The sequence below is a fragment of the Desarmillaria tabescens genome, assembly GCF_030435595.1.
Source record: "Desarmillaria tabescens strain CCBAS 213 chromosome Unknown EV420scaffold_1, whole genome shotgun sequence".
Lineage (NCBI taxonomy): Eukaryota > Fungi > Basidiomycota > Agaricomycetes > Agaricales > Physalacriaceae > Desarmillaria > Desarmillaria tabescens.
This window is the reverse complement of record NW_026848300.1, coordinates 2,136,846-2,160,710: the sequence shown is the minus strand read 5'-3', so window position 1 is coordinate 2,160,710 and position 23,865 is coordinate 2,136,846. Positions and strand designations below refer to the sequence as shown.

The window sequence follows — 23,865 nt, the reverse complement described above, 5'->3', positions numbered from 1 at the left end:
TTGAGAGACTCAGACTCGGACCGAAGCGCACTGCTTGTACCCATGCACGTGATCCACGCGACGCGCTTGCTGATGAGCCAAATAGGAACAAATGCAATTTCAACTGTGGAACAGTACTATCCATGCCGTCCCCCGGGTCACTTCAAGATATTCAAGAACGAGACCGTCAACGAAGAGCCTTTCAATCCCGACTAGCGACATCCCTTGAAGAAGAAGACGATCCCCTTGCCATTTATGTACAGTTCGTACAGTGGATAAACAACAACTACACCGATAATGATCCAAGCTCGGGTTTGCAGGAGGTCCTGAAGGAAGCTACCGCGACATTCAAAAACGACAGCACATACAAAAACGATCTTCGATACCTCAAACTATGGACACAATATGTACGCACCATGGATCGTTCTGCTGGAATTGCCGCATACGCGTCGTTGGTGAAGAATCAAATCGGAATATCGTATTCGATTCTGTATGAGGAATATGCTAAGCTACTGGAGGCAGAGGGAAAGTGAGTGGCGATACCTATCCACCCGAGAAGATTCCTTGATCGTTGTCCCAGATTCTCGGATGCTGAACATATTTTCCGTTCTGGTATTAAGCGCCAGGCTCGTCCTGTAGAGCGCCTCAAGTCCCGATACCGAGATTTCAGAACCCGCAACGGTTCAGTGTCTTCATCGGCTGCTGTAGCTTCCACCAGTGTGCCCTCTTCTAGTACCCTATCCACTGGCCCGACCGCTTCAACCGCCCAGTCGCGCTATGCCTTGATGCTCGCTCCGCCGGCACCGGGAAAACGACCGGAAAAGCTACGCTACAATACCTCTCTTCTTTTTACTGAAGAAGGTGTAGAGTATAGCATCCAAGAGGCTCGAGCGCGATCGATGGGGCTTCTGGGCAAGAAGTGGACTGCGTTACCGACAAGTAGGATTGTTTCCGCTTCGTCTTCCACCTCATCTGTCCGAGTAACATTTGATGATGATGGACAAAAGTCTCGCACCCAGGGTTATGGAGCACGCCGGAAGAGCATGATGAATGGGGAACCTACGGTCACGATAAATACCAAGGAAGCCCTTGCAGATGTCTTTGGAATGTACAATTCCCCGGATAAGACAATGAAGCTTTCAGGCCCAGGTAGCAAGCATGCCCCGTTGAGAAAGGTAGAGCCTATGACTTATACACCAAAACAAGTCCAACCATCCACGGAAACTCAAGGTGGAGGTATATTCTTTGTCATTCATTTTCACACCCACGCGTTGATTTCAAGTTATAGGCTTTAAACCCTTTGTCGATGAGAATGCTGGCTCCACCCGAAAGGAGAATAAACCGAAGGTGAAGCTTAGCTTCTACCGAGAGATGTGTTTCTGACACAAATTTGGTAGTTTACCCCATTGGTTGATTCGAGCGAGAACAAGGAAATGGTGCCGACAAACAGGCCCACTTCAGTGCTCAAAAATGCCCCAACTTTTTCTGCTCCAAGCGCCTTCTCGTCCAGAGGCCTCAAAAACAGAACAGCCTCAGAGCCTGACATTATTTTCTCAAAAGTCTTCACCCCTGCAAATCCCAAACCGACTTTGCCTCCCCTTCGCGAGGCCTTCACGGAAGACCACGGAAGGGCAAAACCCAAGCCTATCCACACACACGAGCGCGCAAAATCCTGTCAAGATGTGCTTTCACCTCCATCAGATATTCGTCCTGCTGCGTTCACTCCTTTCATTGACGAAAACAATCAACGGACGCCGTTCAAAGTTTTCAGTCGCCCGCCGGAAGCAGAGAACGTTTTTACTCCTAAAACCCCTGCCTCAACTTTCAAACCATTTGTTGACTCCAAGCCGACATTCACCCCTTATCGCGATGAGCCGACGCCCAAGTTGGACCAGGGAATCGATCCAGTTTCTCATGCTTCCTCTCCGAATTCAATATCGGATGTTTCTACCGAGGCAACCGAGACCGTCGAGGAATTGCCGGTCGAAGAAGCGGAAGAAGAGACGGAGGAGGATAGCTATAACGACGACTTTCCACAAGACGGATATGTGCCAGAGGAGTATGAGACACCTGTGGAAGGTCATGATGAGTCTGTCGAGTACCCAGACGGAGAAGGTTACCAAGACGTCCCTCTCGGTGGACGGTTCGGGCAGTTCAACGTCATGACACCCATTACGGAACGTACATTGGAGTATACCAGCACTCGTTCTGTGTTCACCAGTACTCCTGGCGGTCAGCATCATGAAGAATATGACTTTCTGGACAGAGAAAATGAACAGGCAGACGAGGACGAGAATCAATGGGAAAAAGTCCAGCCTTGGCCGACGAATCCTCCTAAACATTCTTCTGAGGAAGAGCTTTCTGCTCTAGAGGTACAGGCAGGCAAACTCAGTCTTGCAGATGCATTGACACTGTCAGCCAGTTTCCGGCCGTCCAATCCGTGCAACCCATTTGACCCTTCGATTTTATCCACTATGCTATCCCTTGTATCGTCAGATGAAGATTATTATGATCTTCGAGATCAACAGTCGAACCTATTGGACGGCCTTCAGAAGGTTGCGAGGAAGGCGAGGAAGACAAGTGGAGGCTCGCACACAGGTGTGCTGGACTTTTCTTCATCACTACCGGTGACATTACACGGCCGACGATACCGAGTTCTGGATAAGCTCGGTGAAGGAGGTTTTGGGGCTGTGTTCCAAGCGAAGAGTCTTGGAATATGTGACGAGGATGAGGACGAGGATGATCTTGAAGACGACGAGGACGACCTCCAAGCTATGATTGCACTCAAAGTTGTGCGGCCCCGGAATATCTGGGAGTATCATGTGCTGCGGCGATTGCACTCGGTTCTTCCTCTTTCTCATCGCCCATCCGTTGTGCTACCTCATGCCTTATTTGCCTTCCGAGACGAGAGCTTCATGGTAATGGATTTCTGCTCGCAAGGCACGCTGCTTGGTGTCGTGACCAAAGCCGTTGCAGCTGGCGTACACCAGCAAGGCGCGTGCTTAGATGAGCTCCTTGTCATATTTTTCGCCATCGAATTGACAAGATTATTGGAGGCCATGCACAAGGAAGGATTCATTCATGGTGATCTTAAGATCGACAATTGTCTCCTGCGCCTAGAAGACGTTCCAGGAGGTGCGTCGGCTTGGTCAAGCGTCTATCAGGCCTCGGGCGAAGGTGGCTGGAGCAGTAAAGGAATCAAGCTTATTGATTTCGGCCGCACTATTGACACCAGGCTCTTCCCCTCTGGACAACAGTTCATCGCTGACTGGGCCACTGACGAACGGGATTGCTTTGAGATACGGGAAGACAGACCCTGGACGTACCAGACGGACTATTTTGGTCTTGCTGGAATCGTTTACTGCCTTCTTTTTGGCAAGTATTTCCAAAGCAATTCCATCATCAATTCTGGAGGGCGTTACAAGATCGCAACACCCTTCAAACGGTATTGGCAGACAGATATATGGAACGAATTCTTCGACTTGTTGTTGAATCCTTGTCAGATCAGGGAAGATGGAAATTTACCTCTGTGTTCGGAGCTGGAGTCGATACGAGTGCAGATGGAGACGTGGTTACAGGCTAACTGCAATCGTACTAGCAACACGTTGAAGGGTTTGTTAAAGAAAGTCGAAGTGGCATGCCTACGTTAAATATTTCACAGTAATTTGGTTATAATTTATATGGTAGTGTTTTAGTTGGGCGCTTGCTATGTAACAATGTATCGGTACAGCCAGGGGACTGAGCTGGGTTGCGGCAGACAGCAAGATAGCAATGATATTCCAGAAATCCACAACAACAACGATGATGATTTAGCGCTAGTTACACACCTCGATACCCAGAAACAGCTGATATGGATCTCAGGAAACAGAATAAACTCCGAGCTCAGCCTGGACATATTCATGGTGGCATATGAACATATGGGACACGACATCAGTTCCATCATGCATGTCCACCCATTGGTACCGGCGTTGGACCTCCCTCGTACCCATGAGGAGGCACAGAAGGCGGAGGCATCATCATACCATATGGCACTGCATGTTGTACTGCAATAAGTGAGACAAAGGGCGTCATGGACGAAAGGGCGTATGACATACACTGAGGACTCTGGTGGTAGTATGTATGCGCATGTTGCGGAATCGGGGTTGGAGGCATCGATTGCCGAGGACCCGCACCGTTTGCTGAAGGATAACCGCCCGGAGGTGGTGGTGGAGGCATGTAAGCTTGCGCTGGAAAAGGTGAGACTATTTTAAGACGAAAACGACGATATTACACATACGAGGTATTTGACCCATTCCTGGTGGAGCATACATAGCTATAATGATATTGAAGAAATCTTTAGTCAATGTCTAGACTATAGCGAAGGTACGCACCGGGAGGATAAGGCATTGGCGGCATGAAGGGACCAGGCATATAGGCACCTGGCGGACCAGGAGGCGCCATCCCTGCCATCATTGGGGGCTAAATGGATTTTCGATCAGTGATCTCCGTCGCAGTGGAAGTAAAAGACACTAACCTGGCCCGGATATCCGTAAGGAGGATAAAATATATAACCCCCACGAGCCGCGGCTTGTGCTGCCGAATCTTCTTCGTAGGAAGGAGGTGGCATTGGAGGCGGGGGTGCAACCATGTGAGGAGAGTGCTGAGGAGGCTGGTGCGGAGGTTGAGGATACATCGACAGGTATCTTTTGCCATTATATGGCCACATGGCAGCTATACCAGTTAACCGAATAAGCCTCAATATTGATGACTCAGAAGAAACAACCTACCGATTCCAGACGCATCAACAACTTTGTTGTGCTTGAAAGGATTGAAATCGTCCTTGATGTTGACGGGAGGGGTTTTCTTAATGAGTCGTGTACCGAAAAATGGGTTGGGAGTTGCCTAAGATAAAGGGATAAGTATAGTTACGCAAGGCATCGAATGGATCCGTTTACCACATCTTTCGGCTTAGGAGAAGCGGAGGAGGAAGCAGGAGAAGGGGTCCCCTAGACGAAGAATTAGGGAAGGACAACTACTGATGGTCACGCATAGCCACATACCGGCGTGAAAGCACTCGCTTTGGGATTAGGCCTGAATGATGAAGCGTTGGCATTCAATCGTGCAGATGGTGATTGTGGCGGTTTTAACGGAGCAGTATGCGCAGAATCTTGAAGTGGGGTGGGCGAGGCGGCGGCACCATTCGCGTTCTTAGCCGCAGACGCTGATTGAACGGAGCGACTCTTGGGACCTTTGAAAGGCGGTATCGCCTGGATGACCATAGGGATGGGCTTCTTAACTGTCGATTCCGCCGGCTTCGCTGTGGAGGCAGCAGGCTTCTGTGTTGCAGCAGATGCAGCAGCAGCAGCAGGTGGCGCTGGTGTTTTGGCGGCAGTCGACGTTGCGCTCGGCTTCCTCGCAGGGTCAGTAAGTTTGGCGGGATTGGCTCGAGGCGCGCCAGAAGGCACGTTCGATCCGATGTTACGGGCTTGAGCAGAGGCAGCATCTTTGCTGGCCTTCTCCTTAATAGCTCGCTGTTTGTCCTCATCCTTAGCAAGGATAGGGACCAGGTCATCAGGAATAGGTTTGTTGAGCTGCCATTGGTATTGAGCACTGCCTTCAATCCTCGACCGCAAGTTGACTGACCTTGAAATTCTGACTGAATTTCACCAGTTCCGCCACGCGTTTCTCCATTTCACTCTTGACTAGAGCCTGTCGTTTCTGTGTGAGCCGTTGTTTTTCGTTGGTTACGAAATCACGGAAAGCGGGTACAGCATCCGCGGGCGGCTAGGGAGACATTGAATTGACACCGCATACATGGAGAATAAATGCCAACCTTAGTTGAACCAGAGGAAGGGGCGGGAGAAGAAGCCTTGGACGACGAGGGGGGAGACTGAGACTGAGAAGCAACAGCTGCACCATCTGGACCATTCACAGAAACTTTAGGAACATCATTCCTTGCCGCATTGGAAACAGGAGGTAGGGCGCCAGGCTTCCGGGCGCCTGGAGGAACATATGCATTAGTTCCTCTTACAACAGCTCCATACCTTTAGAAGGAATGAATAACAGCATTAAATCTCAGAACTTGAGCTTACTTGTCCTCCTCGTTGACGCCACTATCATCCACGGTCTGATTCCGTTCTTCAGCGATATGAGGGTTGCTTGAAGCAGCCTAAATGATACACATGTAGATAAGTAAGATGACTCGACGTGTCTGCACTCACCCCGATAATCTCATCGGCGATGCGCTGAGCCTTGCGCTCCCGTTCCTTATAATCCGCAGTAGAACGATCGAGCTTTGTTGTGTATGCATCCTCATCGAAGCTAGCAGTGACTCCAAACAGGGTCTTATTAACAGCAAACTGGTCCCAAGACGTGTTATTGGCGCCGGGGCCAAACGTAGCCTCGTCGCCTTGGGCATACTGGGCAGGCATGGGAGCATCAGAAGAGGGTTGCCATGCCTGCAGTTCACGTTCTCTAGAACCGAGCTTCTTTTGGCTGATATCTGAGTCGGTCCGAAATGCTGAACACAGGATAAAAAAAAGCTCTTGTTATGGAAAAATAGATACTCACTTTCGCCGTTAGTCGGTTTAGCATTAGCTGGACCCGACGCCCACCTCTCGATGTTGGTAGAAGCTATAAAGATTTGGTCTTTGAGTTGGGCACCAGGGTTGGAGATCTCTTTAACATCTTTGAGGGTGACACCGGTCGTGTCGCCCTCACCGCTTGTCGAAGATATGACGCCTTCATAATGAATGGACGTCTTGGTCATAAGTGTAATAGTGGTACCCTAGAGATCATGAGCGTGGATAGCAGAAGATGGAGGAAATAACGCACAGTTAAACCTGAAAGTGACCGAAGGATGCTGTCTTCAGGCCTAGCACCATTTGCCAGACCCGAAGGGGGACTCGCGGGCTGTTGAGCATTTGGAGGGCGCGAAGGAGCTGGAGAGGCAGAAAAAGTAGGAGAAGCCCGCGCGCCTGTCCAAGCACTGAGAAATTTGAGTGTTAGAGCCGGCCAGGGGACATCCAAGGACAATAAGCATACCGAGCAGGCTCTGCGCCTTTCCTGAGAGGCTTTGGCTGTCGAGCAGTTGTGGTCATATCGGAAATTCAAGTGAGAAATAACGGCGACAAAGGCGCTGTATTGGAGAAATAAGACCTAATAGCAGACTAGGCTGGGGCAGATAGCGACGTCGTAACGAACGTTGACCAGCACGAGCCCACGATACGAATGCGAGCGTGAACGCTGACGATGCAGCTGAAATGGCGTCGAGCAGACCGTCGAAGACGACGACGAAAGAAAGTGGGACGGGAAGAGAATTTGGCTAGACTGTAAGCTGGTTACGACTTGACCTCTTCGGACATGGCCGACTACTTTCTGGATTGTGGGATTCACTGCTTCGATACAGCCCCCTGCCACCCATAAAATTGTTTCCGTCTTTGCCATCTCGGTTTCATTTTACTTTCATTCGCATCTGTCTCCTAGTGCAGAGATTCTGAATTACCGATAGTCCTTCACATTCCACCACCTGCTGTAGTTTTCAAGGAACAGTGCAATCAGACTGCCGAAGCGGAGTTTGAATAGAGTCCCCGGGGTCGCGACGCATGTCTGATCATCCTTCCGCCTTGAGTTTCAACAGTCGTCAACACATCAACAACTGCCGCTCCGCCGTCAAGTCCTGAAGATCATGATGATATGCCAGTGCATCGATGACACACGCGTCGCATATAAAATAGTGAAACTGTTTATTTCATAAAAATCTTATCCTCTGGAAAGACAGTTGGTGACAGGTCCTTACATGTACAGATCCAGATCTGGTTACGTACAGTCTATGAAGGGGAATCTGAATTCAGCCTTCAATATCGTTAACGGTCGGGAATTCCATTGGTCGCTCGCTCACGACATCGACGTCCAACTATTGAGTTGACCAAGGATGCGTGCGGGGGGAGCCGTATCTTGCTCCTATAGATACCCACGTGTTGAGGATCTTACCCTCGAGGCACCCGTCCTCATGGCCCTATTTTGATTCTATACAAAAGCTCATCTTCCGCATTCTAAGTGTAGTACAGACACTGCCATACAGCCCAGGCTAGTTCGAGGCCAGCTATACTCGCCTTCAATCAATCGTAGTGTATCTGTCGGCTTCTAGGCACCTATCTAGGCCAAGGTTTTCTCATCGCCTCTACTTAGATATCGATTGACAGCTTCCCGCCACCCAACACGCGAACTGTATCAAGGAGCTCGACCGGCGGTAGATGGTGCGTATTGATTGTTTCTCAATCTCTCGGCGCCTAATATTTCGCGTCGCCGAACCCTAACATCGAAACAAAACATGTTACGTTTATCTCCAATCTGGTCGGATAGAAACTTAAAGACTTGTTTTTGTGTTTCAATAAAAAAATCGACAGACGTGTGTTTTTGAGCGACACCGCGACGCTGTCAAAACCCAGTTCACCACAAACGCCGCACCCCGCCACCTCCTGCAGCTGCCTCGCTTCCTCTGATAGTCGATGTGTGCAACATTGAATTAAGCGCAGAATTTTTTCCGTTGCTCAGGGCCCTATCTTATAAGTATGTAGAAAAAAAGTTCAACCTGAAGGAGTGTACGATAATGTGACTATTTACTAAACTACGTACTCGGGTGTCGGTCTTTTCCGATAGCCGAATGCACCTGATTGATCACCGTGCTTTGCTTTACCGGTTGTCCAAATGGTGCATATGTACCACATACGGTTCACATTCCATCCTTCCACAACCACAACATGTCTTTCAAGAGCATCGTACTCAACGAACGGCCCAAAGGTTACATCGGCGAAACCACTTTCCGTTCTGAAAAGTGTCACCTAAAGGACTACGAACCCAAGCAAGGACAGGTCCTCGTCCAAGTAACATGGCTCTCCTTGGACCCAGCTATGAGAGGATACCTCAATGACGTCCGCAGTTATATGCCCCCAGTACAAATCGGAGAGGTTCGTTGTCACCGAATCTATTCGGACAGCTGACGGACGTGTCATAGACCATGCGTGGTGTCGGACTCGGTGTGGTGATAAAGAAAGGCGAAGGAAGCCAGTTCAGGATCGGTGATATCGTTTATGGAGGATTCGGTACGTGATTTCGCTAATATTTGATGATGTCCTACCGACGAACAAGGACAGGATGGACGGAATACGCGGTCATGGAAGACAAGAAGCTGAAGAAAATTACGTGTGTCTGGTGTTTATTACTTCAAATTGTCGGCGGATCGCTGAATCGGACCCGTTCAGAGTCCCACCAGGCGCAGAACCACTTGACTTTCTCAACTCTCTTGGACTACCAGGTGCGTCAGAGTTATCCAATCACTCTAGCTTCTTCTTAATGCCCGAGTTCAGGCATAACCGCGTATATTGTGAGGATTTTCTCAGAGCACAACCCATCATGATACTCAATTTGAAGCCAGGGCCTCAAAGAAGTTTGCAAGATCAAAAAGGGCGAAACTCTGGTGGTGTCTGGAGCTGCAGGTGCTGTCGGGTCACTAGTTTGTCAACTCGGTAAACGTGCAGGAGCAAAAGTGATTGCCATAGCCGGAACGGATGAGAAATGCAACTGGTTAAAGAATGAAGTTGGTGTCGACGAAACACTGAACTACAAAAGCCCGACGTTTGCTCGAGATTTCAAGAAGCTAGGATATGTTGATGCCTACTTTGACAATGTTGGCGGTGAGTCGACATACACAGAAGTTATTAGGGTACATTCAACAGGGTCATAGGCGAAATGTTGGATCTGGTCTTGACAAGGTTGAACAAAGGCGCGCGCATAGCCCTCTGTGGTAAGTTGGTCTTTTTTACTATCCCCGGCTGTACTAATTGGAACATTTATAGGTGCTATTTCAGCATATAGTGAGTAACACAGGCTTTCAATGTACTTACTGGTGTACTAACTGTCTGCGTAGACGAACGTCCAAAAGGATTGAAAAACTATCTGACCCTCATTTCGCAGCGCGCAACGATGCAGGGCTTCATAGTGCAAGCGCTCTTGCCCTTCTTTCCTTCCCTTCTACATGCTGACTATCGATTTATCAGTTTTGATTATGATTCAATGTTTGATGAAGCTGTTACCGAGATCTCAAAAGGACTTGGCGATGGATCGTTGAAGCGGAAATTCCACGTTATTGAAGGACTGGAGCGCGCACCTGCCGCCCTACCCATGCTTTTCAGCGGGCAAAATAACGGGAAATTGTAAGTTGATTGCCTCATACATTACCATCGCTAGCTGATGTTTCGTTTTGCAGAGTTGTCAAAGTGTCGTCTGCACCTCAGTCGAGGCTATGAATGAATCGGTAATAGTTACATAGTTACTTGAATACCTACATGCTCGCAATTTACGACATCTGATAAACGAATCTGACTTCTGTGTGGCTGTGTTGGATCGATCATATTTTTGGACCACAACTTCGCGTCTTTTTGTGCAACGAACACTGATCTCCTAGTAAACTATGAATTCTAGATGACAAGAAGGACGTGCTCTACCGATTGTTGAAGATGCCCTGAAGATCTTTCATATCCAGGATATGTGCACCAGCGTCTTCCAATTCGACCTCGACCGCTGCCTCAATGGCAGCTGCTGGCGTCATTCCTCCCCCATATAGTACCTCTAGACGGTCATACGTCCCGTGGGCACCCCGTATCAACAGCACCTCGTTGCCACGAGCCACAGCAGCGCTACAAGCTACGCCGATTCAGGGCTTAACCAGAGGCAAAGGCCAAGTAGACTCACTCGATTTGAGTGCGAAATCCGAAAGTAAACCTATGATCACTATCTCGGCATGCGGATGGATAAGGTCACCCAACTCTGTGCCGGTGAAAGCGTTGTTCTTCAACTTATCAATAACGTGCTCCTGTGGAAGCGGCGCGTACAGGAGCTCCCAGCCCGGAGTATTTGGTTCATCAGCGTCTCCTGCATCTCCCGTATTTCGAACGTGAATTATCATCGGTGGCGGATGTGCGGTACGAGCTGAATTCAATATTTGTTCGATATTTCTGCGGATGGATATCGACGAAGGGACACCTGCTGGCGGATCAGCAAGGAGAGCGACTTGAACGTCTAGGAGGAGGAGAACACGCATTGGATTGCTGGGCATCGTAGAAGGAGGTCCTGGAGGATGTGAATGGAAGCTAGACCTTTACAGCGTTTCTGGTCTAGCACGAGGCAGTCAAGAAGCAGTCACAGGGCCCCGATCACATACTCGCCACTGTTGGTAGAAATAAGATTCAAAGTAGTAGCTGCTCGTGCCTAATGTTCCGTGATTGTTATCGATCAGAGTCTGGGCCATGCTAACTCTTTCTTCAACCTACTAGTTACGGTCGATGCAGCGCTTAGCCATGTCTATTGATGCAGCAGAAAATGTTCTCCTTTGAAACATAGATGTGCCCCAAGTGTCAGAAGAATTAACTATCTACCCTAAGTATATCCTAGCATATCCAGCGCTTATCTGGTAGTAGGCCGGCGGGAGAAAGTCTTCCGAATCGACGTCAGCAAGTGACCATTCATCTCCGATTCGACCCATGGCTCCAGGAATTCGCAGTGTTCCGATCAACCAACCAGCGTATGTATTTTGGTATTATTACAGCGCTTCCGGAAAATAATGAGAATCGCCAGAAATGACGTCGTCATGTTTGCCATGTGAAACCACTTTGTAAATACATATACATCGTTGAACCGTTCGCGTTAGCCCCTGAGCCATCCAAGAAGAAGAGACGTCGCCAAATGTGTCGAAGGGTTATGACCAAACTGAGTAAATTTATCAGAATAATCGGTCGATGTAACTGATGACGCCATTTTCTGCCATTCCCATTATTTTCCGGAAGCGCTGTAAAAAAAGGACATTTGAAGCCAACATGTTCAACGGCCAAATCGTTCCGGCATTGCTTCTTTAGTTCGCCTGATCTGCTCTTCGCCTCGTGTAGGATGCACATATGCTTCGTCGTGTCATCTGCCCTTGAACCGGCTCCCCCCCTCGGTCTGACGACAACAATCGCGTTTGTTTAGTTTCGTCATGAAAACAGTGCCATGGTATCCTTGGGCTTTCGCGTTCTTCCTGGGTACCGATCTGGCCTGCGCGGAGCAATGCCGTCTTCAATACAAACAATCATCGACGGTATCAACTGGAGTGAACGTCACACCCCCCAGCAGCGGTGCCTCGACGTCCTCCCGACCAACAGCAGCAGCGACGCAGTCCGGGCCAACGTCCACGCCATCGGCAACTCCGTTTGACTATGGGAACGAAACTATACGCGGGGTAAATCTGTGAGTGTCACCGGCCTTTACGGATCAGAATAATTTGCTGAAGCTGATAAAGAGGTGGATGGTTTGTTTTGGAGGTAAGTACACATTAGAGAATCCTTACAGGTACTGATCTGTCCTAGCCGTGGATAACTCCCAGCATATTCCAGAACACGAACAACGATGATATTATCGATGAATACACCTTTGGGAGCATGCAAGACTATGACCAGGCCCTTGCTGTCCTGAAGGAACATTGGGACACGGTACGCGTCTTGAAATTAACTGCGTCCTCCGTGACTTACCTACTGATCCTCAGTGGATAACCGAAGATGACTTCGCAGCCATCAACGCTGCTGGGCTAAACCATGTTCGGTACGTGGCAAGCTGTCTCATGACATGCCATACCCTCAACAGTTCTGTCAAAGTATTCCATTAGGCTACTGGTCAGTCCCCATGACGTCCTCGGACACTAACAGCGGCACATCCGTCTCGCCTTATGTCCCCGGTGCATGGCAATACCTCTTACGCGCACTCAACTGGGCAAAGGCTCACGACGTTCATGTCATCCTGGATCTTCACGGTGCCCCAGGGTCGCAGAATGGCTACGACAACTCCGGACAGCGCACGTCCAACCCACAATGGGGATCCAACGCCACAGACGTCGCTCGCACCGTCGACACGGTGAAATACATCGCCCAGCACATTGGTGGGATGATCGATGTACTTGAACTGCTAAACGAAGCAGCAGGGTTCACGTCTAGCGCTTGGGCTGCAGTCATCAGGCAATTCTTCCAAGACGGCTACGATGCCGTAAGAGAGGTGGCACCCAGTGGCATGAAAATCATGATTGGCGACGCGTTCCTCACTGTAGACGTGAGTTTGGAACGAGGCATATATATCTCCATTTAAACATTCTGACATTTTGCAGGCGTGGACGGATTTCCTTACCGCACCGAATGGTACCGGCGTGATGATGGATTATGTGAGCTTTACTTTATTGCAAGAGTCTAAATTCTGTGCTCATTAGAACCTCTAGCACGAGTATCAGATATTTAGTGACGCTGAACTTTCACGATCTCTTGACGAACACGTATCCGTACGCTTGCTTTTATCTTTGTTATTTTGTTTTTGTATTAACATATTCTGCAGTTCGCATGTACTCACATCCCCGATCTCACTTCGTTTGCCCGTTCCAACCTATGGACAGTGTTGGGTGAATGGTCGAACGCGCCCACAGACTGCGCTCAGTGGTTAAATGGGAGGGGTGTTGGTGCACGGTGGGACGGCACGATCACTGCAAACTCCCAGTACCTTGGGTCTTGCAATGGGTGGACGGGAAGTTCGAGCAACTTTTCGGATGATTACAAGACGTTTTTGAGGAAGTGAGATGTCTTTTGCACATTTCCTTTCGTCATATGGGAAACTTACGTGCATGATTAGATATTGGGAGGTACAAGTCGAGGTTGGAGAAGCTGTACAAGGATGGGTGAGTCGGTTCTTTGGCTTGTTCAGTGTTTGCTCAGTCATCTTCGCAGGTTTTCTGGACGTGGAAGGCCGAGAACGCTGATGAATGGAGCTATCAGAAAGGGCTCGAAGGTGGATGGAGTAAGTCCTAGAACTGTCTCCTAGCAAGTTCGTCTCTAACATTCCCTTCAGTTCCTACAGATCCTACAGATAGATTATATCCAAACATATGTTCATAGAAGCATATCATGACGGACGATACATAGATTATAATTCGCCGGCTTTGCTCCTTTCCGAGCTTTTTAGAGCAGACTATCCAACCAGACATTATTCGATGGCTTTGATATTGCACATGATATATTGTTGTACATCATAAATTATCCATATTATTGAACGATGGCATCAAGGTGACTCGAAAAAAAGTTTAACGTTCAAGGTCCAGGAGAGGCCGGTGGCTGTGCTCCAGTCAGTCAACAGAAATACAAAACTATTAGAGTGACCTTACATCATCTGCATTACAGATTGTCCCCTTCGGGGTGACATACGAAAAAATTGGAACGATACAGAGAAGATTAGCATGGCCCCTGCACAAGGATGACACGCTTTCCCGGAGTGGTAGATCTACGGATCTCAATATTTATTTTATTTTGCGTCCAAGTCAATCTTTGTGTCAGTCTTGAGTCTATCAATTTTTTTGTCCTTGCTTTACGTTGTTCGGTCCGCTGATTTGCATCGGAAACAACGATTTTCACTTCGAAAGTACAGGGTACAACTACAACGCCCCCCAGGGATGTAGCGTGCAACATTGGACTAAAACGTAACTCGACCAGTTGTTCAACTCAAAGGCTCCCGCGGATACTTCCTACAAGCTGCAAGGTACTCCCCTTCGTCTTCTAGCGAGAACTCGACAGGCTTAGTTAGCGGAATGATCCCTTCGCCTCTTTCTTCGAGCTCCTTTATCCTCTTCATCGTAGCCGGGCGTTTCTTGTTAACGCTGTACAGCTTGATGCGATGGCACGAGGACGTAACATGAAGATCCCAGCTGTGAATTGTTCATCAGTAAATTCAGTAGCCCTTCTCAAGTGGACACTGGAATGGCCTACTTCCACGCGGAACGAACAAAAGTCGGCTCTGTGTTATTGGAAGAGTCCCAAGTCCTGACACAGAACTCAAGCCACCCTTCGGCTTCAACGGGGATATCGATCTTCCATAAGCGCCAGGTGTGGTAGTGCTGGGAACCGTATCAGGAGAGATATTCCACTGCTTCACGAAGTAACGTACCTTCTCGGTCATGTCATCAGGGTCGACGGCATACCAGACGCTTCCGCTAGCAGTGAGAAGACGTTAGGTCCAACACAATACCCGTAAAAAAAGCCTGACCCATCAGGAGAGACCTCGACTCTTTCGACCCAGTTTCCTCCTCCACTATACGCCCAGCCTCGTAAAGTTATCGAGCCATCATGAACGATGACCTCCTTGTCTTGCGGAGTGATAATGGCGCTCCTGTAATGCGAAGGTTAGATTAAGCATACTACTGTCCTACTCTGAGCAAGATCCACATACGACACGGGCATCTGCTGGATGGAGAATCCATTTGAATATTTCGCGTTCTGTTTTCCAATCTACCAAGATGATTTAGCATCCACCCAAGGAAGTAGAGCAGAATCCATACCTGTGAAGTGTAATACAGATACTCTTGCCTCTGAACTGGGCCCATGCTAGACTCGGTGAGAGCGTTGATCCTGTACACCCACTTGCAACTCCTAGCGCCGATATAACCAGTGACGACAAGGCGAAGCGGGTAACCATGAGACTTGGGTAACGGCTCGCCGTTCATCTCCCAAGCTAAGAGCACTTCCTCATTTTGTCGGACCTTTCTCCAAGGAACAGAGACTGCGTAGTTGAATACATTGTTCTTCCTATCGGAAGGTGAACGTAATGCAATCATAAGAAGGGATGCACCTACTTGAAATATGTATCAGCACCGATAAATTCGAGGTGTTGACACTCGGGCAGGACACCACCACAGGCCTTTTTCAAAACTTTCTTCAATGGCACACCGCGATATACAGCAGTCCCGCTAAGGAAAACAGTCAGAAAGTGCGACTGCACGGGTGGAATAGGAAACTAACATGGCACCCTCACCTATACCAGAAGTCGTTAGAGACACAGCAAACTAGAAAGTCAGAAACTTACCCCACGGTGCGTTAATGAGCTCGTCTCCATCTCCCGGATACTGATTAATTTGTTCAATTCGGCGCTAGAATTCGACGTTAGACTCTGTCGAAGGTAAAAATGAATTAAAGTATGATTACCGTTCCACTGCATTGCAGTGTTACAGTCACTTCGGTCTGTCTGAACGACGGATCAGAAGGAAGGGACATTTATAAGATCGCATACTCACGGAAATTTGGATGGATCCTTGATATCTTTCATGGTTAGTTTGACGGGTTTGTTGACGAGCCCACCGATCTCCAACTCGAACGCGTCTTCGTCGATATCAGGAATGCCGCCATGGTTTCGAATGCTGGTCCATACGTTATATTTGGAGGAAGATCGCGAAGACCAAAGCACTCACAAATGCCACTTGTTATCGGTAATCTTTCCGGATAACAGTTGATCGCGTCGAGTCTCTCCGTTGTACGGAAAATCCAATAGATGGATAAGGTCAGGCTTCTCCTTGAGCACCGTCTCCCAGCTAAAGTCTACGATACCCTTCAAACCTAAGAGTTCGTGATACTCCTTCCAGCGATGTCCGATTAAGATGGGATTAGTCTTGGGAAGGGGAACAAACTGAAATTCTATAAAGGATGTCAGTTCTACGGTTCAGCAGTGGCATCGACGTAAAAACCTGGAATCGGCGTGAATTCGGACTGATGAGCTTGAAGTATGTGCGACGCGACCGCTTTGCGGTTGGGGTACTTCTCCCACTCGACATATCTGGTATGACATCAACATACCGTATCTGATGGTCGTGTAAAGACAAACCCCCTCCATCCAAGTTTTTCCTCGGGGAAGAGTCTACTGACATCGAAAACCTTGGAGCTGCTGAACGATAGCTGCGATGGACTCAAGAGTGAACCGTTAGCTTCTGAATGGGTAGAGCTTGTACTCATGGCGAGATGGGAAAGGACGGAGATCTTTACTACTTCGGTAGTATATATATCTCCAGAACGTTGGGACAGCGGGACTTTTCGTCTCCACAATCATTGAACGTTTCGGCATCTGATACTTCGCATCCTGTGGACATTGAACGAGTGCCCTTTGAAGCCACCATAAGCTTTGGACTTTCAACCAAACCATTGACAAATAGTGAATAAAGGACACGAAAGACATGTAAAATGAGAATATGTACCATGAAAGCACTGCGAAATCGCATATGTCCATCGGTGCCAATAAGAGCCAAGAAGTATGTCATGGTCAAGGATAGCCAGGGTGTTCACACGACGCCCGATAATATAACTGAGAAGTAAGGCAGGCAATGTCAATGTAGAACTCGGAGTAGGATACCAAGACACAGAAAGCAGGAGGTTTGCGGTGATTGGTTGAGAACTGATATAGATATCATCAAACGGCTTCTTACTGTAGGCAGGTGATCATCTGTCTGCAGTAGGTTCACCTATTTTTTCCCCATGTCATACATAATTCTTGCGTCCATCACTAGAACCTCGTCGATTACCAGTCCCCGGTCGGAAGAGAAGCAGAACACCTGTTGCTCGTATCCAATTATTGTATGCATATTACAAAGATCCTTCACTGGATTGTAGTAGAGAGGAATGAACGGTGTGGGGTACAATATACAAAACTGAATGACAAGCCTTAATATTACAGCAAGACTGACACACAGTATCACTATCAGTATATCTGAGGCGGCCAATCCGGAAGAGATGTGAGCGCCGCATTGCAAGCCTCCCGAACACGACGTTTACTAGCCATGTCACCCGACTGGCGATAATTCTGAAACACCTCGTGCATCTGGAACGAGGATGCGGCCACGGAATCTGTGATACAATTCGACGTCAGTCAGCGGGAAGTGAAAAATGAACTAGAACCGTACCAAAGTTAAAATCGGCTTCCTTTACCAACTGTGGTCGTTATGTGTCATTCATTGATATACAGACATAAATGAAGATGTACTGTACTCACCCCTTGAAGACGCATAATTTCCTGCTGTATCTGCGCAGGGTGATATCCACCGCCTCCATATTGCATCTGCACCTGAAGCTGTCCGATATTGTCCTGCAGCTCCTTCTTCCTTGCCTCCCATGCATCCTTGACTGCATCGAACGTGCCCAGCAACTGCTTCCAGGCATATGTGTCCCACGACTCGAGTTCAGCCTTGTGCGTCCGCAGGTATTCCCGCGGGTGTGAAAAGCCTGTAGGTGATTTGGACGTTATCGGCGTTGGTGGCTGCTGCTGCTGCTGAGTGGGAGTGGGATTCGTCGTAGAGCCATCCCATCCTTGACCGAGAGATGAATAAGGATCAAACTGTGCTATATAACCGGGGTTGTTCTGGAGCTGTTGTTGTGCTGGATTGTATGCCTGCGGTTGTGATTGAGCCGTTTGTCCTTGCAAATATCCGTAGCTGCTTCCTTGGGGGCCTGATGCCACAGGCTGGCCCATCCATAGCTGACCAAAACCAGAGGTTTGCTGAGGGCTGACGGGGCTTAGATATCCTCCTGGTGAACTGTATCCCGAATTATATTGCGGCGACTGCTGCTGGAAGCCCGTCGGTTGCTGCTGCTGATATGACGAGCTTACACCGGGCTGAAGCCACGATGTGAACTGGCCGTTGGAAGGGTCTGCGCCTGAAATATCGGGAAAGCGACGCTCTGAGTTGGTGGGATCGGTTACGAATGGATTGTTAGTGATTTCTGGGCCAGATGTGCCATAGCCATTGTACATATCAGAAGAAGAACCAAGAGGATAGGGTTGACGATGGCGGTGAGAAGGTGAGCGGTCGGTTATACTGACTCCCGGCTTACGGATGGCTGATGCTGTGCCGCTGTCTAGATTTGCGTCTCTCCAACAATAATCCACATACAAGGTATACAGTACATTCTTGTAGGCTGTCCATTAATCTCTACAAATATGCTACACCGCCGCTTTCATTTTCTCGGGACCTTTGGCGCCGGTATCAGTCCAAGAACTCCAAAAGTAAGCATATAAACGCCGGAAGCTACAAAAGACCAAGAACATTAAATTCATAGGACAGCATAAAATGAAACCATACGCACCAGCAACAATAGCTTTCAGGTATCCTAGACCTGACCATTCTCCCAGGGTCACTACTAGGAGTAACCAGCCTCCAACAATTGAGGATGTCAACAGCTAGGGATGGCTGAATGAGCGCCCAACACAGTGCAAGCTGTCACATACAGGTATTACGGTTGACAGAAGTCCCGATTCCCTCCAAGAGCGAAACTAGGAGCTCCGTCAGCCAAAGGAAACGTCCTCGACGCAGCGGCCACGCACGTTTGGCTCTTCTCCCTTCCGCCAGGGAGTCAACATAACATAGAGGAATAGTCCGATAGTCGTGAGGCCCAGGAAGAGGCTACTCAAAGCCGCCGTCCTAGAGACTCGTCGTCAGCATTAAAACATTAATTACCTCACCGTGAACTTCACGCGCCTGCCCCAAGTCTGCTCTTGCTGCTGGATTTCCCAAATTTCCTTCCACGTTCCAAAGAAATAGGTGATAAGAACTCCAGGTATCACCAGCCTCAGCTGTCGAATCTGGTGCTGAGAGGCAAGCATATCGTGGAAGTAGTCGAGAACCACTCTAACCCCAAGAAATGGGTAAGCTTGAGAATTCTAGGGCCAGAAGCCCTTTTATCACATGTTATTTGATCACCATGATCAGGAAACGAGAGGCTCTTGCACGCACATCCACACAATGACGCATGATTCACGATAATCGTACAAGAAATTCAAATTACATACAACGACTATTTCCACTTTAGTAACTACTAGCTTTACTTTCCTCCAATAATTTGGAGGAGACTACTAAGTCCTTCCAGTTCCGACATGTGATTTAAGCAGAAAACTGAAGAAATTGTGAGGGAAGTTGAGGGTAAAAAAAAACAATGACACGAACCTGGACAGTCAAAGAATCCGGCCAAGGAATGACCTTACCATCCTCACTCAAATACATCTGAGTTGTGCAACCTTGGTGTATTTCGGTGAATCTAATAGGAACGTAAGAAACAATAAATGGCGCAGAGCATGAACACATGCCGTTTGAATCCCTTCTTAAGAGTAATGCCGGGAAGCGAAAGAATCTCATACAGGATTCTTGGCGCCACCTGAAGACATGCATTATTAGACGGATTCTAACAGGCGGTTGAGTGCAACGTACTGCATCAAAGAATGGTGCTGAAAGAAGGCTGTAGAGACGGATATTCAGCAGGCGCGTGAGGTCGCTGATGATACAACTCACCCATAGTCCGCAAGTCCCAGAACAGGATGAGCACCAGCTGTTCGAGTTTTGTTCGCGTCAATGATGCTCGCATACACCTTGGTGCCGGAGTTGACGCTGGCATTGCTACTGAGCAGCAGGTTGCGTTGCGTGAGGCGGCTTGTCAGGGCCAACGGTGGGTCAGCGCCTAAGAAATCGAGTTCAGCTATGACCGTTGTAAAAATGAAGGGCTTGAAACTTACCCAGTGCTTCGCGGACATATTGCATGACCTTGGCATCTCCAACTTTGTTCTTCAGCGCAGCATTTTTGACTAAATCTTCTTTTTGTAGCTGTCTGTCCACGTCAAGGTAGTAGTTAACCACATGTGCGATTGCCTGAGAAAAGTGGGCCGCTGTAGGCACGAGCTCGCAGAATAGGGAGGCAGCTAGAGCGGACGCGCTGTGTCCAGGGGTGCCGTCTGTGCGGTTGTGCTCAGCTTTGTACACGTTTTTTAGGAAGGTCTTAGAGCGGTTTTCGGGGTCAGGTCCAGTGCGAGAGGAAGACGCGAACCATGAAGAAAATGCGTGGAGGTTGTCTTTAACCTTGTCGAAGAAGCGTTTGTAAGTAGTCGCTGAACTTTCACGAAGGTGCCAGTCGTTCGAAGGATCAAAGTTGACGTAGAGGTATCTAAATCGTAGCGGATGAGATAAATCAGGGGGCAGAAATACAGAAATACTCACTGGGCAACGGTAGCAAACATATCGTAGTACTGTGACGCGGTGAAGGTGTCCTCAGAGCTAGTAGACGCGAGTGGCAAGCCCGCCTATTCTCGAGTCAGTCGACATTCAAACCAGAGGAAACTGAAGGACACGAACAATTTCTTGGCAGATCCACTTGATTGGAAGAACATTGATCACATCTCGCACAATGTCGATGTTCTTTTGCTTTTGACCGAAGCTCTTCTTTTTAATGAGATTCTCGGTGGTCAATGCGAAGTATGACGTCCATCCATCTGCAGTGATATATTTTGAGATCTGGATGTATAATGAGATAGGTTCGACGGTAGTAGGAAGTGAAGTTGCACACCAAAGATCTGTTCGGTGCATGCCCGATCATCAACTCCTGCAAGCGCTTCTCACTTTCAAAGTTCGGGATCCCGAGAACCGTCTTTACGTCATCATAAGCATTCACTGCTACCGTCACCGTCGTTGCAGGACGGTTCCAGTCATACTTTGCTAGGACCTGAGGCGCAATACTTTTGGTCCCCTTCATGTACGTCGGGTCCAGGAAGGGAAAGTGTGCATAAACAGAACGAGGTGTATAATGGTTAGGTAAGGTGCGGAAGAGGAGTTTGGTGAGAAGACCGCCATAAGAACCGTCTTCCTTATCGAATTGGCAGTCTTGGTAGCCGAATGCAGTGAGGTTGAATGCTAAGAGGTATGCGTTAGTTTGTAAGCAGAGTAGATATAAGCGAAAGTGACCCACGGGTGAAGTCGACGGTCAGGAAACGGTCACCACGAGTGAGACATACCGCATCTGCAAGGATGGCTCGCGAGATTGTGTATCCAGGGCACAATCCGGCGCCTGGCCCTGGTTCTTTAGTTTGCTCTGCTTGAAGACCGACCTGAATCTGGCGTTAAGCTTGAATCAAATAGAAGCCTGCAGTGAGACGCACGTGTAGCTCGAGGTTTTCGATATCTCCGTATAGAGATGCAGCTGCATCCTAGAAACACATCAATGCCTTCTGGCGGCTGTGACTGAATGCGATACGTACAGCAATATCTTTATCAGGGTTCCATTCCGTAAAGCTGGTGTATGCTAGAGGATATCAGTCAGTATTCCTTTGAAGTCTTACAATCCAAGGTCGCTCTCACGTTTGAGTCCTATGAACTTCCTGAATTCATTCAGCTGGGGACAAATTAGACAGAATCGACAACATCAGAGGAAGCTCTATTCACCGAACAGGTTCCCCAGCTACGCGCTTGGTTAATTCCTAGTACCTCGACTACTCTCAACGCTTCGGGAATACCGCGGGCTTTGAAGGCACCGGCACGGTTCGATGTTGCATCCTGAAGAAGCTTAGCAAGATCTTCGTCCTTGAATCGCCCATCGTTCCCCCGTTTGAGACTAGGACAAATGTCAGGTTTTAAAGAATCGTTCACCGAGAGATGGACGGTTACTCATGGAATGTCCATTGTCTGATGTCCGCAGGGGGCTTCAAAGCCTGCCCGACTATCGCATGGAACTCCTGGGTAGTAACCTGCCAAAGTAGACATTAACTAAAACCGTCAGTCAGGTGAAGGTAAATAACGTCACCTCTGCCGTCCCTTGACTCTTGAACAACTGACGGAATGTGTTCTGTAACCATTGGGTGTCATTCTGAGAGAGAGTAGCGTGCCATCGGTAGAGAAGGTTGAATTCAACCGATACAACATTGCCTTCTCCTCGCGGCGAGAAAGTATGGTCGGATCGGCGAATTTCCTGTACACGCTCAATGGAGATCAAGCTAAAGTTGATGCAAGTTTCTGTACCTTGAGAGGATCCAGACGCCAGGAATGTCCATCCCGAACTAGTCCAAGGATAGCACCTACGTAATCTAGAGAGCGCCGGATTAGCTTCAACAATGCTTACATACAGTAGCGACTTACCGCCAAGGATTATTTGCATGAAGTAGCCACAGTTGACAAGACGGGTGCGAGCGAAGATTTCATCGTCCTGAGCAATTCGGCTAGCTTCGTCTGTGAAGGTTTGGGTGTACTTTCCATGCTCGTTAATGGCAAGAATTTTTTCGGCAATATACTACACGCAAGTGTCAGAGCGAAACAATTTTTTGAAGAACGCAAACAAACGTTATGGTTTCGACATAACAAAACCAGAAGGGCGCAGGAGGCCGCCGGCATCAAGAGCAACCTGCTGTCGGCAAACACATCATCCCACAGTCTTCCTGTCCCGTCTTTCCTTCGGACTTTGTCGACTTCTGCCTCCGAGGATCCATAAAGAATGCTAAGATCGAGATAGCTACTCGATTTATTGATATTCCAGTCATTGGAGTCTGTGTTGAAACAGCTATGGATCACGAGGTCGGCAAAGGCGAAAAATAAACTGGAGATGCCGCCGGGATGTTCCTTGAATTCATCACGTCGCAATAATGTGTCGAATACAAGATCGGGGTCTGGAAGGCTGGAAGCGGGGATACTGCGCAATGCTGGGACGGAACGAGCGTAGGGTACTCCAGCCTTTCCCATTGCAGGGAAGAGGATGTTGTAGTTGGAACCATCCGCGGATCGAGCAGCATAAATTGGGTTGGCGATAATTTCAGTAGGTGCTGAAAGGTGCGTCGCAGTGCCGCCAACATAGCTGCTGGGTGGATGAGGCAGGTCTTTGTACACTGTAATATTGGTATGAGGACAAGAAAACGTGTTCGATAATACCAGGTATCCTCACAGGTATCAATTAGGAAATCCTGTATCGTCCCCGAAAGGTGTTGAAGTGTCGATCCTTCAGACTCGCTCAGACGCGACATCAACACGATGAGCTTCTCGAGCTACACAATTGACCGGTGTCAAAGCATTGAAACAGTGTGGAACCATTGCCATACCAGAAGATACCGGTCATTGAGACTCTCGGTATGGACGGCTGCATCGAGATATGCTTTCTATTGTGGTTGTGAATACAGCCAATGGCGACAACAAGAAAACCCTCACGAGGTCAGAAGGCTTGACCAAAGGATCCTCGACATAGCTCTCGAGCTTCCTAATCGCTTCTTCAATAGAGCCCAGCATTGTTT

General features: G+C 48.5%; 9 protein-coding genes across 9 annotated transcripts; 3 read left to right on the top strand and 6 right to left on the bottom strand.

Annotated features, from left to right (window-relative positions):
* Positions 1-78: 78 nt before the first annotated feature.
* EV420DRAFT_67422 (uncharacterized protein) lies at positions 79-3,774 on the top strand. Its single transcript, XM_060483032.1, has 4 exons — positions 79-508; positions 560-1,215; positions 1,268-1,326; positions 1,377-3,774. The coding sequence occupies exons 1-4, from the start codon at positions 123-125 to the stop codon at positions 3,627-3,629; spliced, it is 3,354 nt and encodes a 1,117-aa protein (XP_060339597.1). The 5' UTR covers positions 79-122; the 3' UTR covers positions 3,630-3,774.
* EV420DRAFT_1661747 (uncharacterized protein) lies at positions 3,658-7,058 on the bottom strand (the record flags this gene model as incomplete). The annotated part of the gene is made up of 15 exons (XM_060478924.1): positions 3,658-4,022; positions 4,074-4,205; positions 4,256-4,291; positions 4,350-4,437; positions 4,493-4,689; positions 4,746-4,860; positions 4,914-4,964; positions 5,019-5,549; positions 5,602-5,742; positions 5,792-6,002; positions 6,051-6,127; positions 6,180-6,478; positions 6,529-6,745; positions 6,793-6,946; positions 7,003-7,058. 15 exons carry the CDS (start codon positions 7,056-7,058, stop codon positions 3,919-3,921), a joined length of 2,409 nt encoding a protein of 802 aa, XP_060339596.1. The 3' UTR covers positions 3,658-3,918.
* A 1,662-nt stretch (positions 7,059-8,720) lies between these two features.
* EV420DRAFT_1616292 (uncharacterized protein) lies at positions 8,721-10,176 on the top strand (the record flags this gene model as incomplete). Its single annotated transcript, XM_060475107.1, has 8 exons — positions 8,721-8,927; positions 8,975-9,062; positions 9,114-9,162; positions 9,222-9,320; positions 9,391-9,653; positions 9,704-9,763; positions 9,816-9,833; positions 9,887-10,176. The coding sequence occupies 8 exons, from the start codon at positions 8,721-8,723 to the stop codon at positions 10,174-10,176; spliced, it is 1,074 nt and encodes a 357-aa protein (XP_060339595.1).
* Positions 10,177-10,459: 283 nt separating this feature from the next.
* Positions 10,460-11,059, bottom strand: EV420DRAFT_1257366 (Isochorismatase-like protein; the record flags this gene model as incomplete). Its single annotated transcript, XM_060466827.1, has 2 exons — positions 10,460-10,662; positions 10,711-11,059. 2 exons carry the CDS (start codon positions 11,057-11,059, stop codon positions 10,460-10,462), a joined length of 552 nt encoding a protein of 183 aa, XP_060339594.1.
* A 611-nt stretch (positions 11,060-11,670) lies between these two features.
* Positions 11,671-14,087, top strand: EV420DRAFT_1496629 (glycoside hydrolase family 5 protein). Its single transcript, XM_060470900.1, has 11 exons — positions 11,671-12,240; positions 12,293-12,314; positions 12,360-12,482; positions 12,536-12,591; positions 12,645-13,092; positions 13,148-13,201; positions 13,256-13,315; positions 13,369-13,601; positions 13,660-13,705; positions 13,755-13,824; positions 13,876-14,087. The coding sequence occupies exons 1-11, from the start codon at positions 11,990-11,992 to the stop codon at positions 13,920-13,922; spliced, it is 1,410 nt and encodes a 469-aa protein (XP_060339593.1). The 5' UTR covers positions 11,671-11,989; the 3' UTR covers positions 13,923-14,087.
* Positions 14,088-14,209: 122 nt separating this feature from the next.
* Positions 14,210-16,712, bottom strand: EV420DRAFT_1661739 (Oxidoreductase, molybdopterin-binding domain-containing protein; the record flags this gene model as incomplete). The annotated part of the gene is made up of 13 exons (XM_060478923.1): positions 14,210-14,725; positions 14,787-14,914; positions 14,965-15,010; positions 15,064-15,186; positions 15,247-15,305; positions 15,356-15,602; positions 15,650-15,763; positions 15,876-15,943; positions 15,999-16,038; positions 16,088-16,210; positions 16,262-16,484; positions 16,535-16,623; positions 16,672-16,712. Coding segments are annotated over 13 exons (1,509 nt in total), but the record flags the coding sequence as incomplete, so codon positions are not given.
* A 950-nt stretch (positions 16,713-17,662) lies between these two features.
* EV420DRAFT_1496607 (uncharacterized protein) lies at positions 17,663-18,670 on the bottom strand. Its single transcript, XM_060470899.1, has 2 exons — positions 17,830-18,670; positions 17,663-17,768 (listed from the first exon to the last, which is right to left on the bottom strand). Exons 1-2 carry the CDS (start codon positions 18,586-18,588, stop codon positions 17,703-17,705), a joined length of 825 nt encoding a protein of 274 aa, XP_060339591.1. The 5' UTR covers positions 18,589-18,670; the 3' UTR covers positions 17,663-17,702.
* Positions 18,655-19,575, bottom strand: EV420DRAFT_67072 (uncharacterized protein). The gene is made up of 5 exons (XM_060483008.1): positions 19,313-19,575; positions 19,159-19,255; positions 19,063-19,107; positions 18,921-19,014; positions 18,655-18,862 (listed from the first exon to the last, which is right to left on the bottom strand). Exons 1-5 carry the CDS (start codon positions 19,435-19,437, stop codon positions 18,792-18,794), a joined length of 432 nt encoding a protein of 143 aa, XP_060339590.1. The 5' UTR covers positions 19,438-19,575; the 3' UTR covers positions 18,655-18,791.
* A 139-nt stretch (positions 19,576-19,714) lies between these two features.
* EV420DRAFT_1634215 (heme peroxidase) lies at positions 19,715-23,860 on the bottom strand (the record flags this gene model as incomplete). Its single annotated transcript, XM_060476290.1, has 22 exons — positions 19,715-19,726; positions 19,778-19,868; positions 19,912-19,985; positions 20,039-20,066; positions 20,120-20,285; positions 20,341-20,765; positions 20,819-20,901; positions 20,954-21,112; positions 21,165-21,508; positions 21,564-21,702; positions 21,754-21,801; positions 21,853-21,896; positions 21,953-21,986; positions 22,037-22,205; positions 22,259-22,338; positions 22,395-22,559; positions 22,610-22,674; positions 22,727-22,877; positions 22,928-23,466; positions 23,523-23,622; positions 23,677-23,733; positions 23,783-23,860. 22 exons carry the CDS (start codon positions 23,858-23,860, stop codon positions 19,715-19,717), a joined length of 3,051 nt encoding a protein of 1,016 aa, XP_060339589.1.
* Between the last annotated feature and the right edge of the window lie 5 nt (positions 23,861-23,865).

Excerpts from the sequence above, each read along its gene's own strand:
- EV420DRAFT_67422 (XM_060483032.1), top strand. The coding sequence starts at position 123 with ATGCCGTCCCCCGGGTCACTTCAAGATATTCAAGAACGAGACCGTCAA. Across the intron at positions 1,216-1,267 it reads CACGGAAACTCAAGGTGGAG|GCTTTAAACCCTTTGTCGAT; the intron begins GTATATTCTTTG and ends TTCAAGTTATAG. Across the intron at positions 1,327-1,376 it reads GAAAGGAGAATAAACCGAAG|TTTACCCCATTGGTTGATTC; the intron begins GTGAAGCTTAGC and ends CAAATTTGGTAG.
- EV420DRAFT_1496629 (XM_060470900.1), top strand. The coding sequence starts at position 11,990 with ATGAAAACAGTGCCATGGTATCCTTGGGCTTTCGCGTTCTTCCTGGGT. Across the intron at positions 13,093-13,147 it reads ACGCGTTCCTCACTGTAGAC|GCGTGGACGGATTTCCTTAC; the intron begins GTGAGTTTGGAA and ends GACATTTTGCAG. Across the intron at positions 13,602-13,659 it reads TACAAGACGTTTTTGAGGAA|ATATTGGGAGGTACAAGTCG; the intron begins GTGAGATGTCTT and ends GTGCATGATTAG.
- EV420DRAFT_1496607 (XM_060470899.1), bottom strand. The coding sequence starts at position 18,588 with ATGTACAATGGCTATGGCACATCTGGCCCAGAAATCACTAACAATCCA. Across the intron at positions 17,769-17,829 it reads AAATTATGCGTCTTCAAGGG|TTGGTAAAGGAAGCCGATTT; the intron begins GTGAGTACAGTA and ends TAACGACCACAG.
- EV420DRAFT_67072 (XM_060483008.1), bottom strand. The coding sequence starts at position 19,437 with ATGCTTGCCTCTCAGCACCAGATTCGACAGCTGAGGCTGGTGATACCT. Across the intron at positions 19,108-19,158 it reads GGAAGGGAGAAGAGCCAAAC|TTTCGCTCTTGGAGGGAATC; the intron begins GTGCGTGGCCGC and ends CGGAGCTCCTAG. Across the intron at positions 18,863-18,920 it reads CCTGAAAGCTATTGTTGCTG|CTTCCGGCGTTTATATGCTT; the intron begins GTGCGTATGGTT and ends GGTCTTTTGTAG.